The sequence below is a fragment of the Sphaerodactylus townsendi genome, linkage group LG02 (assembly GCF_021028975.2).
Source record: "Sphaerodactylus townsendi isolate TG3544 linkage group LG02, MPM_Stown_v2.3, whole genome shotgun sequence".
NCBI lineage: Eukaryota > Metazoa > Chordata > Lepidosauria > Squamata > Sphaerodactylidae > Sphaerodactylus > Sphaerodactylus townsendi.
In genome coordinates, this window is record NC_059426.1 from 43,043,414 (window position 1) to 43,061,920 (window position 18,507).

Here is an 18,507-nt window from a genome sequence, read left to right on the forward strand (position 1 = left end):
TGACATCAAACTCCCCCCCCCCCCCCCCCAATTATATAATATGTCATTCCACATTTACCTTTATGTGAAATTCTAAGTTTTCATCCATGGAATAGATGTGATCAAAGATGTCATGTGCAATTCTTGGAATTATTCCCATCAACTGTGGGTCATGTAGCTTCCCCTGAAGACAGAAAAGGTGGGGGGAAAGGTTGAAGAAAGTTATTCATCGTGGAAGAGAAAAAACTCCTCAGCAAACTTATCTTTCATACTGTGAGTGCCAACTTGCTATCTTTCCAGAGATTGTTGACATCCCAACAAACACAACCACTAGTAGTTTATACAGCTGCTTAAACCAGAAAGTTCTTCACATGCTTTACTGCATTTTGCCCAGCACAAGAGTCCGCTTTGTTGGAATAACAGTGATCTATGAAGTCTTATGTACTTATTTAATTTATACAGGAATTATTATGTACATTTCATAAATTGGAAATTGTCATAAGGTGATTTACAAGGCAAACAAACACTCAATAAGTCCAATAAGTCCAATAAATACTCAATAAGTAGAGAGGGTGTGACTTGAATCCATGTCCCAACCTCCTATCTACACTTCTCTTGAGCAGTGGCATAACTAAAAGAACATGAGCCCCAGGCACCACTTGAGTGGGTCATATGGGAGGTAAATCTCGACACCTTCCAAATCCAAGCTTCACTCATCTCTTCTGGCTGTCCCATTGCCTTATAAGCTGGCTTGGAGAGGGGGAAGAGATAAGTGGAAATTCTGAAGTTGGGGGCACAATTTCAGTGTTTGTCCCAGGCGCGATTTTCTGTAGACACACCCCTGCTCTGTAGTAGATAGGCCCCTCCTCTGTGGTGTACAGGTTAAGAGTGAGAGACTAATCTGGAGAACTTGGTTCGATTCCTCACTCCTTCACATGAAGCCAGCTGGGTGATCTTGGGCCACTAACAGTTCTCTCAGAACTCTCTCAGCCCCATCTACCTCATAAGGTAGGTAGGGTGAGAAAGGGATTGTGATTGTTATCTGCTTCGAGACCCCTGAAGATAAAGAAAAGCAAGATATAAAAATCAACTCTTCTTCTCTTCAAATAAAGTTTAAACTTTTCATATTCAAATCTATAATTCCCCACTATCTCACCCTGCATCATTCTTGTGCTCTAAGTCTGGGATAGCTAGCCCCTGGCATCCATGCCAAAAAGTGGAACACCAGATCATTTTGCTTGGCACCAGAAATATGAGGACCGGGAGGAGAAACCTAGCATGTAGGAGGAAGGAAATAATGTGGGAGGATTCCTATGAAATAGTTCGTCTTTTGGAATGAGTACTCTTTTTAAGATAAGGGACTGGATCTAATGATCTATTGAGGCTGGATCTAATGTTGGGGCTGGGTCTAATGATCTATTGAGACAAGAACTTACCCACTCTCTCTTCACCCCAACATCAATTTTTGGCCCCTGGAAACCTAATTCCTGAGGTTGCAGTACCCATGTGAAGTATCCGTCATGTGGCCTGGCAGGTCTGCGGGGGGGGGGGGGGGGGCAAATATCGCACCCCCTCCTCACTCTTCCATTAGTGCAGTGCTCTATCGACAAAAGAACTGTTCCACTCCAGGAAAGAATTCTGAGAAGTATTTGTGGCTTTGGCAAGGATGACAAAGAAAATCATTCTCCACCAAGAAAAACTATTCCACTCAAAGAAATGCATCTTTAGCTTTTAGTGCTCCTAAATGTATGTGTTAAGTCCTCTTACCCTTGTTAACAACTATCATCCCTCGCTTTCCTGTGTACATCCATGATTTGTTACAGATTAAGAGTTCTGTAGTCCAGTCAAGAAGGTCACAACGCTGTCTCTTAACCACAAAACACTGGAATTGATGAGTGGCTCTATTCCTAGTTTTACAGAACTGTAAGCAAGCCTTCACTATATCTCTACTGCAAAACTAAAGTAAAGGGATGGTGCAGTGGTGAAGCTATAAGGGGACAGGAGGTGCATGTCGCACCGAGCGTGCTCCCAGAGGGCGCAAAAATCACCTTCAACCCCAACCCCCTTCAACCTGCCCCACCTCACCAGACCTGGCCCGTTTTCAGCCAGCAGAAAGCTTTTTTCTGCCAGCTGGAAAGGGTAAGTGGGGGCCATTGGGGGGAGGGGCCAAGGGAAGGGCCAAGGGGGAGGGGGCAAGGGGGCGGAAAACACAGAGTGCACCTTGAATGCACTCCGGCCTGCCCAGCTACGCTTCTGGGATGGTGGTGTTTCGTCATTATTGTGTGGCTGACTAATTTCCATTTCCAGAGGAAAACTAACAAATGGCATGTGATTAGGAAATATGCTCTTGACTTTCTTCTTCAAATTCTCTGCATAAAGCAGTGTACTGATAGCAAGGCAGCATTTGTTGGCTCTGAGCCCAGCAAAACAGTCTGCAGATTTATTACCATCCCATCTCCTGCTCTACTTTGCACTAATTTCAATCTACCTGATTGGCTAGTCTCTAGAGACTGACCTGGAAGCTTTCCTTTTTTCCAATTTTTAATGTGCCATGTATACCAGACAAACACTCAATATCCCACTGGAACTGTTTGTATTTTGTTGTGTGATATTGCTATAATGGAATATTTATATATTCAGAGCTGGGAAGGACAAAAAATTCAGTATCACTCTGCAGACAATGTTAATGTGTAGAGCTGATGCCATCTTGCATTTGTACGAGTAGTTATGAGTACTTAAAGACTGCTTCAGTTCTTTCTGAAAGCTAACATCAGAATGAAAAAAGCACAGATCCTGAAACCAAATACTAGTTTATAGTGCAGTAGGTTTGGTTGTCTGTATTATTATAACTGTGTTATAATTATCCTTACTCAGAAATTGTTTCTCTGAAGTTATGTATGTTGATATAATATGTAGTGAGAGGATTCCATATATGTGCATATTCACTTTTATGCATTAGTACACTTTTAAGATAGTTTTATTAACATTTTTCATATTGGAAAAGCTATACATATATGACTGTTTCTTAACAAAAATGATTTAAAAGATTTTTTTTCTAAAGCAAATATTCACTGCTGTAAAGAATATGTATAATTCAATTCACACTCAACAATATCCCCTTTGCAGACTTCCAGATAACAATGTCCGTTATAGAATGCTGGGGATAATGAACAGCTGTAAGTATGTACCAGTGAATCTATGCCACAGTTTTAGATCAGAGTTCTGATAAAAGATGCAAATTGCAGCTTTTGCAAGAAATCCTGGATTTAAAAAGCAAGACACAAAGTCCTCTCCCTTACTGCAAAACTATTACTAGGAAAACCAACACTAGGCAGACCCCCATATGTCAGCTGTATGGTCAAACAACAACCCAGAAGAAAAAAAATTTGCTCCTACATTATTCATATTCACCTGTCTGGTTTTTGAAACACATCTTCAAGTCCTTCTGGTCTGGGAGTGTCTGACTCCATAACAAACACCTCTGCATGCTTTTCCCCCAAGACTACAAATGGAGGGCAGGCAATACAACCTGGGTACTTAAGCAGCAGGAGGGAAATACAACCAGGGTACTTAAGCAGCAGGAAGACTTGCTTCATAAAAATGGAACAGGTGATTTCAAAAGATCACATTTGCATCTCCACCATCCAAGATTATTACTGTATGTTAACTGGAAACATCCACAGCTCAATGTGTACCTGAGTTATTCCTACAGCATGCTTCACCCCATTGTGAGTATTACAATTATTGACTCTGAAACGCCCCCATATTTCAGCCCAACTTTTTTAGTGACCCTGATCAGTGTATGAACTCTAAAGTTTCAAATATTTATACTCCTGCCAGCATGCTACAATAGGAGGAGGAAGCAGAAAAATCCTACTTCACAAGGCCTGTTCCATGAGCAGATCTTACTGGATACAAGCCAATGTTGGTTATGACTAATAGGTAAGAAAATGCAAAGCAGAAGAGTAGGTTCAGCGGGTCTTCTTCTGCACCACACCACCAGAAAGGAAGGAGAGAAGGGTAGGGCTCCTCTCAATTCAGGGCCGTCTTAACAGAATTATAGGCCCCCGGGCAAGCCAGGGCACTAGGGCCCCTACCTACACAACCACTCACAGGAATAAAAAAAATTAATGGTCAATAAAACTAAACATATTTATTGGTACTTCCAACAAAATCAGTTTTTAAACATTAAAACCCTTTCAAAACATTGAGCCCTTCAGGGGAGGGCGGGTTATAAATACAAAGAAATAAATAATAAAAAATTTAAAAAACATGCTGGATAGCAAAGATTAATCAACACAAATGTTTGGGCAGTATGACATGAGCCTTGAAAAACACAAAAAAATCAACATATAAATGATACTCAACTGGTAAACCATTTTGTCAAGTGAGTTAAAATGACGTTAACATAATACACTGTCATGTAGCGTGTGAGATATGTATACATACATGCACATGTGGTTGCAGAGGTGACCAGAGGTGGCCTCCACACGGGCCAGGGCCTTTACAGCTCTGGCACCGGCCTGGTGGAACACATTACCATCAGCTATTCGGGCCCTGCGGGACCTTGGAGAGTTCCGCAGGGCCTGTAAAACCGAATTGTTCCACCGGGCCTTAGGAGAGCCCAGCCGGGCCGACATGAAATGCCCTCTGCCCTTCCCCTTAAGCTAGTAGGGTCCCCTTAACATCCACTGGGATCCTCCTCATTTTTTTACTGGAAGAGAGAGGGGTGGTATATATGGGTCTCGTGGGCCCCTCATTTTTAAAATCCCAATAATACCTTTGTTTTAAAGATTTTTATGTTTTTTTGCATGATTTTTGTGTTTGTGCAGCCCTGAGTCCTCCGGGATAAGGTATAGCAAGTTTAATAAATAATAATATAATAATAATTTAAAAAATCAGAGGTGAATGCCAGTGTCCACTTATAAAAATTAACATTAATATTGTTCATTATCTTTAGTTAAACACATGCTAAATATGCATTTTTCAGTAACGAACATTTATAGTTTAGTATAGTATTTATTTATTGACAGCAAGTCACAACATACACAGATTAGCATGGGGGCCCCCACAACTGCCCAATGTGCCCATGCATTAAGACAGCCCTGTCCCAATTGGTGCCATGGGTGGAGTAAGGGACAGATGAAGACTGATACTTTGGCCATGGTTTTTGCTCTTTCCTCACCACCAATACCACCGGTAACCTGACAGACTGCAGGATGGGGGTTAAAAAGAAAACAAGGGAAGACTCTGCCACTCTCCCCTGCCCCATCTGCCGAAAACCCTGCATGAACCCTGAAAGAATGTGCTGCTGCATATATTTACAGCCCAACTCAATAGTATAATATAGCTTGCTGTCTCTGCTGCTCTGTATACAAAAGAAAGCTAGCAGTCAGTTTTCATCACAGCTCTTAGCAACAGCCCCTTTAGACATGACATGCCACATCTCAGTGCAACAGAGGAACGACAGGCAGTTTAAACATTTAAGCCATTATGAAGGAAATTAAACACGAAAAGCTAGCATCGACTATATATAGCCCACCGACCTGAGGGTTTCCCTTGAGGTTTCCAACTACTAATGATACTTCGGATGCATAAATTAAACAGAGATTAAAATGCTCTTCCCAAAACAAAAAACACGCAGCTTTATAGCATATATTATTGTACAGTCTACTTTGTAGGGTAAAATGTATTGAATAAATTAAAACAGATAAATATATTCTATCTTATATAACATAAGAACATAAGAAAGAGCCTGCTGGAACAGACCAGAGTCCATCTACTCCAGCACTCTGCTACTTGCAGTGGCCCACCAGGTGCCTTTGGGAGCTCACATGCAGGATGTGAAAGCAATGGCTTCTGCTGCTGCTCTCAAGCACCTGGTCTGCTAAGGCATTTGCAATCTCAGATCAAGATCAAGCAGCAGTGGTGTAGAACCGGGTTTGATTCCCTGCTCTGCCACTTGAGCTGTAAAGGCTTATCTGGGAAACTAGATTAGCCTGTGCACTCCAATGTACACCAGCTGGGTGACGTTGGGCTAATTCTTCAGAGCTCTCTTCCGAGCTCTCTCAGCCCCACCCACCTCACAGGGTGTTGGTGGGGGGGGGGAGGGAAAGGAGATTGTAAACCCTTTGAGTCTCGTTACAGGAGAGAAAGGGGGATATAAATCCAAACTCTTCTTCTTCTTATCCTTAATCCCAAAAGCAATGCTTATCAAATCAGCAATCCTAAAAGCAATGCATATCAAATCAGCACTGCTTATCATTCCATTTTGATCTCCTCACCTAATTTAATGTAAGAAAACAAGCCTGTCAAAACTGCTAATAGTGACATCTGTCCTTAGTTTGGGAAGAGCCACCTGCAGCCAGTTACAAGACCATCATTCTGAGGGATTGGCAATTGAAAGCAACTTTTTTTAAAAAAAAACAGTTTCATTAAATTAAGCAGTTTTTAATCCAATTTCATCCTCATGGTCCATAAGGCAGTTGCTTCTAAGCACTCTTGATCCAAGTACACCAACTCTTCCATGACAAACATGTTCCCATTAAAGCCCTCAGCACAAATTTAGCTGAACACATCAAGCTGCCTTATGCAGAATCAGGCTAGTGGTCCATCAAAGTCACCATTTTCTACTCAGACTGACAGAAGCTCTCCAGGGTCTCAGGTGGAGGTCTTCACTTTCACACAATTTGAGACTTTCTACATGGCAAACAGATACTCAACCACTGAGTCACAGCCCCTCCCCTATCTTAGAAGATCCAAGAAAGCCCTAAATCTGTGCTTAGAACACCTGGATAAGTAAACTCAAGGTACATATATACTCACAGAAACACAGCTCAGACATAATACCAAGCCTTTATACAGCAATGCATACTTCAGACTTTCTCCCTTCCATATATTTGTTCCTTTATTGGTTTTTACTAATCATACTTTCTCAAGACTTCCAAGTTGTCAAACTATATTAGAGCTAATTTCTACCATGGTTTGCAAATCTATTTGAAAACACGATGACAAAATGCAGTTAGCAGAACTTGTAAGAGCGAAAGTGGGGGGAGGGAGGAGAACTCAAACTGTGGTTTGGTATTACAACTGAACCAAATAAAGTATACATGTTAATCCATTGCAAAACTATGGGATGGATGCTTTGAATGTATGGGTTTCTCACTGAGGACAGGGTAATAGCTTTTCAAATCACAGGACTCGTGCAGGATCTGACCCAATGTATTTTAATGCCACAGTAAACATGGTAATCTTGAATGTGCCACACACTGCTCACAGTTTATATGGAAAGGTGAGGAGTTTGCCCAAACTGAATAAATTTTGACACAGAATAGGATACTGGGAGAGAAAGACAAAGGGTGTTGTTGTTTTTTGCAAGAATGCAAGTACTACAGGTTTTTCAAAGGATCAATGAGCTGTAAAATCCCTGCCTTTTCAATATTAGTCTTTCCCAGTTCAAACTCTGAAGTGTAACACTGTACAAGGGAAATCCTCCATGAAAGGAGGAATGACTCTATGTATTTTTGTATTCCAAAAAAAGTATGGTTAAAAGTCCTTATAAGAGGTTGCTGGAGGTTTTTTTTTTAAAGAATGGACTAGAATCCATGTTTAGAACTATGCAACGGGAACCACCAAATAACAAAAAGCAGCAAGTAAAACCACACCCATCTTTTCCCATCCCCCCCCCCCCCAAATCAATTTGAGACTGCAATTCTGAATGCAAATTGGCTGTCAAAAATATCTCTTCTGCAGCAGCTGAAACTCTGTAGTCATTCTGATTGAATTACATTCTGAGCTGGTGGATTACTATGCTGCATTGCCATCTGCACAAAAGGAGCTGGCGAGTTCCCTTGCCTGAACCATCCATCTCACCTGCTCTCTAGAAAATAGCAAAGATTATCCAACAGAGGGAGAAAAAACTAATGAGAGAGACTAAGTTATTTTACAAGACACAAAATGCCAATATCCACTTTTCTCCGTGAGGCGGGTTGCGTTTTCGTTTATTAGAATTCTTATCCCATGATCCTCTCATGGTTCAGTGAATTGTACAATTTAAGACTTTTTAAAGATGTGCAGCAACAAAATTAACATTATTCCAGAAATCTAGATAAAAATCTAAACAAAACATGGTACCATCATAACTCAGCCATTCAAAGTTGTGAGTTTAAAGTTTTGAACGGCTACATGAATGAGCTTCTATATCTGTGGATGCACATAGAGACCATCTATGTGACCACCTGATATAGATTCAGGCAGAGATGCAGAGTATAGGGGCCTACATCACAAAGAGTCTGCCTTTCTCACACACTCATCCTCCAAACTGGAGGGAAAGAGAGATTGTAGACTTCTAGGAGAGAAGGAGGACAGCATTGTGAGGAAAAGGTAGTACTTCATCAATATCATGATGGACTTGTAAAAAAATCAAGAAATATTGGATAGGAGTACCTAGGAAAAAACAAAAGATACTTAAACAAAAATTTCCTTTCACTGCTAAAACTATGCTATTAGCCATTTTGCCTGAAAACTTTCCAAAGAAGCTTAATGAACTACGTTGGCATTCATAAACAGCTGCAAGATAATAGTTGCATCCCATTGAAAACTGACAGAGAACTTAACACAGAACTCTGGGAATATAAAGTTAGAGAATATGCTACAATGGCCAAATTAACAACTCTTGTAAAAAGATAATCAAAACAAGAGTTTGATGAGAAATGGAAACTATATTTCTGATTTGGAGCTGAGTCAATTATGTAATAATAATAATAATTATTATTATTATTATTATTATTATTATTATTATTATTATTATTATTTATTGATTAAGATATAACTGCTTACTAGATACTTATTACTGTTTTGGAACTGAAGGTTTAAAAGGTGACAAATTTTAAAACTATGTAATGTTCTCCCTGAATGATATTAGTGGTGTAATTTTAAGATCCAATGTGTTAGAGTTAATGTGTATATAAATAATTTATGGGTAACTGCATTTTCTTTTTTTTCTATATATATATGTTCTTTTCTGTTTTTGAATTATATTTGAGAAAATTAATAAAAATGTTAATTTAAAAAGAAAGCGGACTGGGAGTCAGATCTTACCATTCCTTTCTGCTTAGCAGAATCCTCTGATTTTCCTCTGCCAAGTGTACCTTGAAGGAAGAAAGATTTCTCCCAATGGCTAATGACTTTTTCTGATGGAGAAAAAGATTTTCTAGTTGAATAAAAGTCTTTCATGTTTGGAAGACAACTTGGCTGAAGGAAGTCATAGTATCCAACAGCAGAAGAAAGTCAAAGGGTATGGATCTCACCCCTATCCTAACACTTTGTGGAGCAAATTTGAAGGGGGACGGGGGGAATACAATACAGACCAGTTTCTTATGTTAGTGAAGTCACTGGCTATTCACACTCATATAATTAATGGAAATAATTTCTTGAATGAAATCCTTCTATTTTCCCCATCTTATTAATTCTGCATCCAAACATGATCGTGTTTTCCCACTCTGGATTCTAATTAAATTAAATGGAAAATTAAATTAAATGGAAAAAATTATTCACTCTTAAACAAACAGCTGGCATGTTAAGTTAGGTGGTGGAATCCAAGTCTTGGTTTGAAATATATATGCTTTATTGACTGCTACATGCTTTAGTAAGGGCTTATAAGAAGAATAGTTCGATTTATACCCCCCCTTTCTCTCCTACAGCTCAATTACTTAGGGTAACCAGGTTACTTACATCCTTCTCTGAAGGGCCAAAAATTAGTAATTCAGCTATAAGCCGGGAGGCTTTCGTGAGTTTTTTTGCAAATAGTGTCTTATTCCTTCAACATGACCTCCTGGCAAGTGTTGATATATAGTAAGAGAACTGGAGACACCTTGACTGCCTCAGGTCCTATATCGGACCTTTTCAACCTTCAGTTTCAGCCTAGTGTGGACAAAGTACTTGGAGCTATGAAGTCCATTACCTGTCCTCTTGATCTGTGCCCACTGTGGCTGGTTAAAGCTAGCAGTGATGAGGTCTGGCACCATCTGTTGGAAATTATCAATCTTTCTTTCAAATTGGGGGTTTTCTGGGCAAGGTAGTTGAGAGAGTAGTAGCTGAGCAGCTCCAGGTTCTCTTGGATAATACCTCAGTCTTGGACCCATTCCAGTCCAGTTTTCAACATGGGACAGAGTTGGTCGCCCTCACCGACAAGCTCCGGCTCCAGTTAGATCAAGGCGGGTCTGTGCTGCTGTTGTTAGATCTAACAGCAGTATTTGGCATGGCCAACTATGGTTGATTCTGCACAACATAATAATACCAGGTTATTTGGAATCCGGGTCTATTTTATCCGAGTTTCTCCCTTCGCATGGGCGCCCGTTTCCATGAAGGAATTTAGTTAGGACCTGGAGGGAATATTCGATTTTGAATATTTGGCTTTTTTTGGGATCATGGTGTCTCCCCTGGCAGGTTTTTACAAGGCAGATGGAGCATGCATGCTTGAACATCCCCCAGAGGGCTTTTTTCCCCTGCCCAAAGGCAATGCTTCTGATTGGTGGATCCACAGCAACCGCAGGAAAACCAAGCAGGACACCCCCCCCCCCTTTTCTCTAGTTTTCGAAAGGAGCCGGTTCAGTGAACAACATGGCAAACACACTGTGCTATACAAAGTAAAAACTTTTGACCAATACTGGGCAGACCACTATGTCCCATCCACATTTAAAGATGTGCAAGAAACCACAGCACAAGACTCTCACCCCACCCCCCGGTGCCTCGATATACCAAATAACATTTCAATGTTTGGAGGGCAGTCACAGGGTGAGGGCATCCTGCCAGGCAGGCACTTCCCCTTCCCCCCTGGACCACATGGGGAACGTGAGCTGCAAAACTGGGCTCTCTGGGCTATGATTTGGCTAGCAGGCAGTGCTTGGCAAGTGGGAACAGGGAAAGCGCTCGTGTTTTCCCTCATGGGCTCACTTGCCTGGCTCTCAGAAGAGTGGGATTTTGGAAAAAGATCATGATTTTAACAGTTTTCTAAAAAACTTGGGATGAGGGAAATATCGTGGGACAAACCTACTTTAGCATCAGGAACTGTGCAGACTCCTTGGTCAAACCAGGATATTTTCCATGCTCAACCCGGGATATTTAGACCATGCGTAATTGACCTACGATCTTTTGACTCACCACTTTGCTGTCACTGGGATTTGGGGAACAGCCCTACAATGGTTGACCTCATTTCTCCAAGATCAGGGACAGTGGTGAGGATATGTCCCAGTGGCGACCCTTGCTTTGCAGAGTACCACAGGGGGCAATCCTATCACCAATGTTATTTAACATTTACATGCAATCTCTGGATCAACTGGTCTGGAACTTTGAGCTGGGCTGCCATCAATATGCTGTTTACATTCAGCTTTTTCTGTTGATGGAGGGCCTGCTGGCCATCCCACCCACTCCTAGTAATCTGACCAGGTGTCTGGAGGCCATGGTGGAATGGTCAAAAAAGTGGAGGTTGAAACTGATCAAAGACAGAAACCTTGTGGCTAAGGTGAGGGGAGCCAGAAGGGAGTTTCCCACTGCCAAAATTAGACAATGTGGCACTAACATTTGCTGATTCTAGCAAAAGTCTGAGTGTGACCTTGGAGTCCTCCCTGTCAATGAAGGCCCAGGTTGCACATATAGTCAAAATGGATTTTTTCCATCTTTGCCAGGCTAGACAGTTGGACCCTTACTTGCCATGCTCTGACCTCGCCACACTGATCCACACAATGGTCACCTCCAGGCTAGATTACTGTAACTTACTCTATACTGGCCTGCCTTTGAGACTGCTCTGGAAACCACAACTGGTCTAGAATGTGGCAGCGAGAGACCTCATAGGGGCACCAGTAAGAGCACATATTATCCTGTGCTTCACCAGTTGCACTGGATCATGTTCAGGGTTTTGGTTTTAACCCTTAAGGCCTTGAGCAGTATGGTACTGTCGTATCTATGGGACCACCTCTCCCTATATTGCTGCCAGAGAGCACTGCAGTCTGTTGGAAATAGCCTCTTAGTGGTCCCTGGTCCCAATAGTATCCAGCTGGCCTCAACCATGGCCAGGGGTTTTTGGCCCTGACCTCAGCCTGGTGGAACTCTCTGCCAGTTGAGACCAGGGCCCTGCAGGACTTACCTCAGTTCTGCGGGGTCTGCAAGACAGAGATGTTCCACCAGGCTTTTGATTGAGGCAGTGATGGTTTTCTCCTGAGCTTTACTGGCCTCCTAAATCCGTCAATATATGATATCAATATACACTATCTTTCTTGGTACAGTGTAACAATACAATGTACAAGTAAGCATCAAGTTTCAGCAATGCAAAATATATTATGGTTCCCATCCAGGTTACTCTTACCTCCATAGTATGTGTTTTTCCTGAAGATGTTTGACCATAAGCAAAAATAGTACCATTGTAACCCTCAAGAACATCTGAAAGGAAAAAGAAACAAATGGAATTGGTTATATTTATAGAATACTCTAAATCATTGAGAGAAAAAGGACCATGTATATTAGTCAACACCACATGTATTAGTCAACAATGGCAAATTAAAGAATGTCATCTGCTAGAAAATGCACAGATGTACAGGGTTGCTATGGTAACACAAGGAAACCGGATTTCTTGACATCCAGATCTAAATTAAATAACTATGAAGATGTCTGTACCTTCTTATTGCTCTCCTGAATAAACATACTTTGAACTCTGGTTAGGTTCCTGCTTATTAACATTAGAGGACAAGGAAAGGAGAAAAATCTGTATTAACAGTATGGACTTGCCAGCAACACATAGGAAGTGAATCACACCCAGGTTTTAAGAGTTGCATACAGTTTCTCCACTTGTGATATTTTATGCTTCCTTATCTTCCTGAAGTTTAGTAGTAAAATGAATATCGCAAGGTTCTTCCATTTAAAGAAAACAGGCCCTATTTAACTCTGCAACTTTACACAGAAGAATTGAAAGGCCATAAATAAAATGAGCAGTTCTCCTACAATGCAAATTACGAATACAGGTGAGCTTTCTGTAATGTCAATGGCCTAGGCAACAGGAAATGAAATCAGAGATAGATTCCAGATGAGAAATAAATCCCTCTTCCAGGAAAATATGTATTTATTTTAAACTCACTTGTTCAATGCAAGATTTTTCAAGTCTGACAAAAGAACCAACATCACCAGACATTTTACGTCAAACATGATGGCAAAATAATAAGTTGGATTAAACCAGCTTTTATGCTGATGAAAATGGAAGGATAGTTTTCCTCTGACCACCAAACAAGGCTATGTTGGGAAATATGGCACCCATATTTTTCAAAAACCATGCAAGACAGGGGTTGTAGTAAGGAGGGGATCTGGGGATGATTGAGTCTATGATTGCTGGCTGCAATCAACTGAATATGCTGTGAGAATTATAAATAACGTAAGCTATCTTATATGTTATAAGATGTCTTCTTGCTTCTACAGAATTTCAATATTCCATCCACAGAAGTAACACTTTATGTCACCTTTGAATGGAATGCCTCAGAACAGTTACAACTGTTGAAAAAGGATTGTGGAGTTTGCTGTCAGCTTACACAGCAAGATGACAATGCCAGAAATAGTACAAATGGCTATAACTGGCTGTGATCAATTAAAATAACCACCTTGAGACCAGCCTACCAGAAGAACTAAGAGCAACTGGATTTACATGCAGCTTCTAGCTCAGTGGGGTAGTAAAACTGTTTTGCACCGGGAGACTGCAAACTATTTGTCTAGATAAGCCAACCCTAATTATAGCAACAGGAAGACAGAATAGCCTCGTCGAGACAATGTTGTTTCAACAGTTGCTACTGAAACGAACTACAAAGGATCAAATAAATTTCTTTAAACCCTCTAAACTTATCACATGCTCAAACCAAAGCTTGTTAAAAACTTCATAAGTGAGACAGATGCTACAGTTCATTTATTTCTTCTGAACTGAAATTTAAGAATTGAGTTCTGAGGTAAAACCTCATGTAATATCTAGTATTAAGACCAACTAAAATAACCGAAACGGGACAAAAGCTTTCAAGGTCTCCAGAACTCTCTGTCAGTCTGGGTGCTTAAAAGGAAGAGAAGGCTAATATGTTTCAGGCCAGGATGTAAAGACCGTTTGAAAATATCCTGTTTCAAATGCTGGGCAGAGACAATGGCGGATTGTACTTTTGCCCTTCTAGAAACAGGAAGCAAAAAATCTGAAGCCTTTCTGTTAAAAATATAAAAATCTACCATTGATCAAACATCTCTCTAGAAGTATACAATATTACAGCTACCCCAGAAATTTGGATCCAATCTTGAAGGAAAGCTATCATATCACTATACTGAATACTGAAGAGCAACCAAGAAATTCTGACATAGATAATCAATGGATATTAGCAACTAGAAAATTTTCTCCGTTTTCACCCATCACAAACAAAGGCCCAACTTAATTAGTCACAGTAGCACAATTTGTTCCTTTCCTAGTGAGATACTGACATCAATAAATTCACAAAATGGAGAAAGTGAATTAAAGGTCTTGTCTCCAAAGACCTCTAAATACACTAATGTATGCTTCCAACCAGCCTTTTGTACCTACCAAGGGGCCTCTAAACAGCTGGAGGGATTACAATTATGAGGAATTGTGAAGACTTATTCTGAATGCTTTCCTGAAAACAGTATCCTATCGATTTGCAAGTTAGCAAATGGCAAGTCTGGTTAGAAAGAAACACTTATTGTACAGTAATACAACTGTGTCCCATAGAAAATCAACGGAAGGTTTATTTTAATATGGGTTATTACAAAATTCAATTTTTGATCTCCCATTCACAGAATGCTATACAAAGTAAATCACAGAGGCAGTTTCTTTTGCAAGATTTACAGTGCAATCCTAGCACAGTTATATCCTTTTAAGACCAATGACTTCAGTAGATGCAGAAGGGTAATTATTGTACTTAGGGTGGCACTGTTAAAGCAAGTAAGTGAGCCCTACTACTTGCTTGTATTACCTCTGCCCTACCTGGCTACTTATTTCTGTTGGGAGGCGATGTGAAAGGTAGTTAATGCTTTTAGAGTAGGTGGGTCTCCTCAGCCTTGAAACAAGCTATAGTGCATCCATTTCTAAAGAATCCTACCACAAGGTCAGGAGAGCTCAATTATTATCGACCAGTGTCAAATATTCCATTGTTGAATAAGAAACTGAATGAGGGGGTGGGTGGACAACTTCAAGCTTTCCTATATGAAGTGAATTGTAAGATCCTTTCCAGTCTGGTTTTAAGCCCAGTAATGAGACGGAAACAGCCTGGATTGCCTTAGTGGAGGATGTTCCAAGAACTACACAGAGGGAGTGCATCTCTGTTGATAGCCTCTGTTGGGCCTCTCAGCAGCTTCTGATACAACCAATCATGGTATCATTCTGGAAGTGTCTTTCCTTGCTGGAACTGGAAGGCACAATTTTGTAGTGGTTTCAAAAAGTGGTTCTGGGGGATTTTGACTAGTGGCCTGTGAGGTCCCCAAAAACTCCATCTAGTATTCAATACTCTTTAACATCTATATAAAATCAATGGATGATGTCATCTGTAGATTTGGACTGGGTTGTCACCAATATACAGATGACACTCAGCTCTATTTTGAGCCTCTGGCTGATCTCAGAAAGGCTGCAGAAATCCTGAACTGTTGCCTAGAGACTGTTTTGGAGTGGTTGTGAGCTAATACACTGAAGCTTAATCCCAAAAAGTTGGAAATGCTACTGGATTTAATGTTTCATCCATTATGGATGAGGTCACACTCTCCTTGAATGAACAGGTAATGTATGAGTGCTCTTGGATCCAGGCTTACTGCTGCATAAGCAGATGGCAGATGGCCGGGAGTAGCTTTTGCCAGCTTCAATTAGTTAGCCTGGCATGGCTTTTCCTGGTCAGGAAAGATCTCGTCACTGTGATATGCACCCTTGTACATCCAGATTAAAAGGTAAAGGTAGTTCCCTGTTCAATCACCAGGTCATGACTGAACAACAAAAGTACCTGCTTCACAGCTCTTGTGAACTGCCTCCTATCTGCCAATGAGAGATAACATGGCTCCTCCTCAGGGGGATGCAACCCCTGGTCCTGGGGGTTTCACAGAGGGTTACAGGGACCATATCATTCCAGTCTTAACATTATCTACACTGGCCCCACTTCATGTGCCCTAACCTTCTGAGATTAGGTGGTTGGTAAACAAGAAGCCCTTCTCATTAGTGGCACCAAAACTTTGGAACTTGTCTGCTCCCTTCAGTTGTCATCTTCTGTTAGTGGATGACGACTTTGTTTGTTTAGTCTTTCCTCAGTGATTCTCCCTTCCTGCCCAATTGTAATTTTTATGTTTCTGTATGTATATTATAGCTTTCATTGTAATTGTTTTAATGATGTCTTTCTTGTTTGTTTTTATGGTTTTTAACATGATTTTTATTAAGCATGTTTTTATTTGCCAAGTGCCTTAATGGCCCTTATGAGGACTGAAAGGAAGGGTATGAAATCTGTAAATGAAATAAATAAATACAAGTAGCTACAATGGTTAAATAAGGTATTTTAAAATAGTGCTCTTCCATTATTTTACTGGTGTAATTTTAAGATGATTAGACTACATATTCTTCTGTTTCCATACACTAAAGCTGCTTTTTACAAAAAAAAAACACCAAGGCTTTTTGGTAAAATTTTAAGTTGTTCTTCAAAGATAATTAAAGTAGTTTTTTTAAGGAACTCATACAATGTACTAGGCAGACTATTGTGGGTTTCCTGGGATGTGGATGTGGCCTGAGTCCACTTCTACAACTGTGCCTCGGGGAGAAACACACCTTACCGTGACATGCCTCTGAACATGAAAGCCATAGATGTGAGTGAAATGTTAGGAGCAAAAGCTATAAGATCACAGCCACTCAGCTTGGAAAACCCCCCAAAGCCAATTGATTCCAGCTGTGGAAGTCTTCAACAATAGAATGTTCAGGCAGTTGGTGAAATTATGACACCAAAACAATGTTGTAGAATGGAGGAATTCTCTCACAATAATAAAATGGGAATAACATGAACATCACAAGCAAAAACATTTCTGGCTGAAGCAAAACCAATACACTTATCAGTAGGAAACATTGTTCCATACTAACTTTTCCTTTGTAAAGAACTGTTGTGGATACAATCAAAGGTGATAGCAGCCAGCAGGGAATCAGTCTCCAAAATAATGGTAAAAGTCAGACTGACGCAAACATAATTTATTGTAGAAATGTTACAGATCTCATAAATCTCAAGTCTCATACACTAATTTGTCAAAAATTCCAATAGATCATATACCAAAAATTTTCTGAAGAAAAAAAGGTCAGGACCAAAGAATGTTTTGTAATACTTAAGAAAATGTGACTGAGTGTAGCTGCCATATACACATCTATCACTATATTCCAAAGCAATTCTTGTAAATAGCACACATACACACCCCAAAAACCCAGGACTGATTTAAACCGTAATTTAGTATTGATGTGCCAGATGTGTGCTAGAAGCTGATTGGGGTGCCTCTTCAAAAGCATCACTGAGATCACTCCTTGCATGGTGTCTGTGGCTATCAATGCCTGCAGTGAACAATGCTGGGTATCAATACCAGAGAAGCATGTTCCAATATACATATATTGGACCCACTTTTATTTAACTTCTATACTAATTACATGGTGGTTCATCTGAATAACATTTCTTTTCACCCTCCAAAACCTGCTGGAAGACTTCTTTCAGTCCTGCGTTATGCAGACAATGCTGTAATCCTCTCCAGAATGCCTACTGGCCTTAAAAGAGCACTGAATGTGATAGTACTGTATTGCAAGGAGGACAAACTAGAACTTATTTATCTGAAAACCAAAATCATGGCGTTTTCCAAAAGACCCATGTACACTCATGGAGAACTGATGGACATAAGACTGAGCAGCTTTTCTGCTTTAAAATCTGGGGGTAATCTTCTACTCCCCTGGTAGCAGAAAAGTCTATGAAGACAATGTCACTGGAAATGCACAAAGGAACTCAACTGCCATCCTTAAATTCCTTAAGACAAAAGGTGGACATTATATCCCTGAAACACGATGGTGAGCATTATATCCCTGAAGCCAATTGCAGAACTCCGGCATGGTGCCCTCCTTTTTTTAAAAGAAGCCCACCATTTCAAGAATGGTATGAATGAAACCATGAATGCATACTTTAGCATTTTTAAGAAGGATTACTGATGTTAACTGCAACAGGTTTTTGTGGCAGCTTTAAAGACAGTAAATTGATTGCAGATCATGCTGCAACATCTGCAAGTCCTTAAGGTATCAGAGTACTACACTGTTTTTTAACCAAGAGATGAGTAACACAGCTACTGTTATGGAATTTTTTTCTTCTGTGAATCTTCAAAGTGAAATAGCTTCCCCTTTGGGCATCATTAATTACATATAACCTCTCATGAAAGAAGGCACAAAAGAAACTATAACCTCATCACATTATTATGTCTTTACATCTGATATTTCTGTATTCAGTGCAGTTTCAGAGA

General features: G+C 40.3%; 1 protein-coding gene across 1 annotated transcript in view; it reads right to left on the bottom strand.

The window, feature by feature from the left end:
* Positions 1–18,507, bottom strand: part of KIF5C (kinesin family member 5C) — a 117,035-nt gene that overhangs the window by 57,491 nt on the left and 41,037 nt on the right. Inside the window, 2 exon segments of the mRNA XM_048483957.1 lie at positions 59–163; positions 12,341–12,414. Of these exon segments, the coding sequence (XP_048339914.1) occupies positions 59–163; positions 12,341–12,414 (179 nt within the window).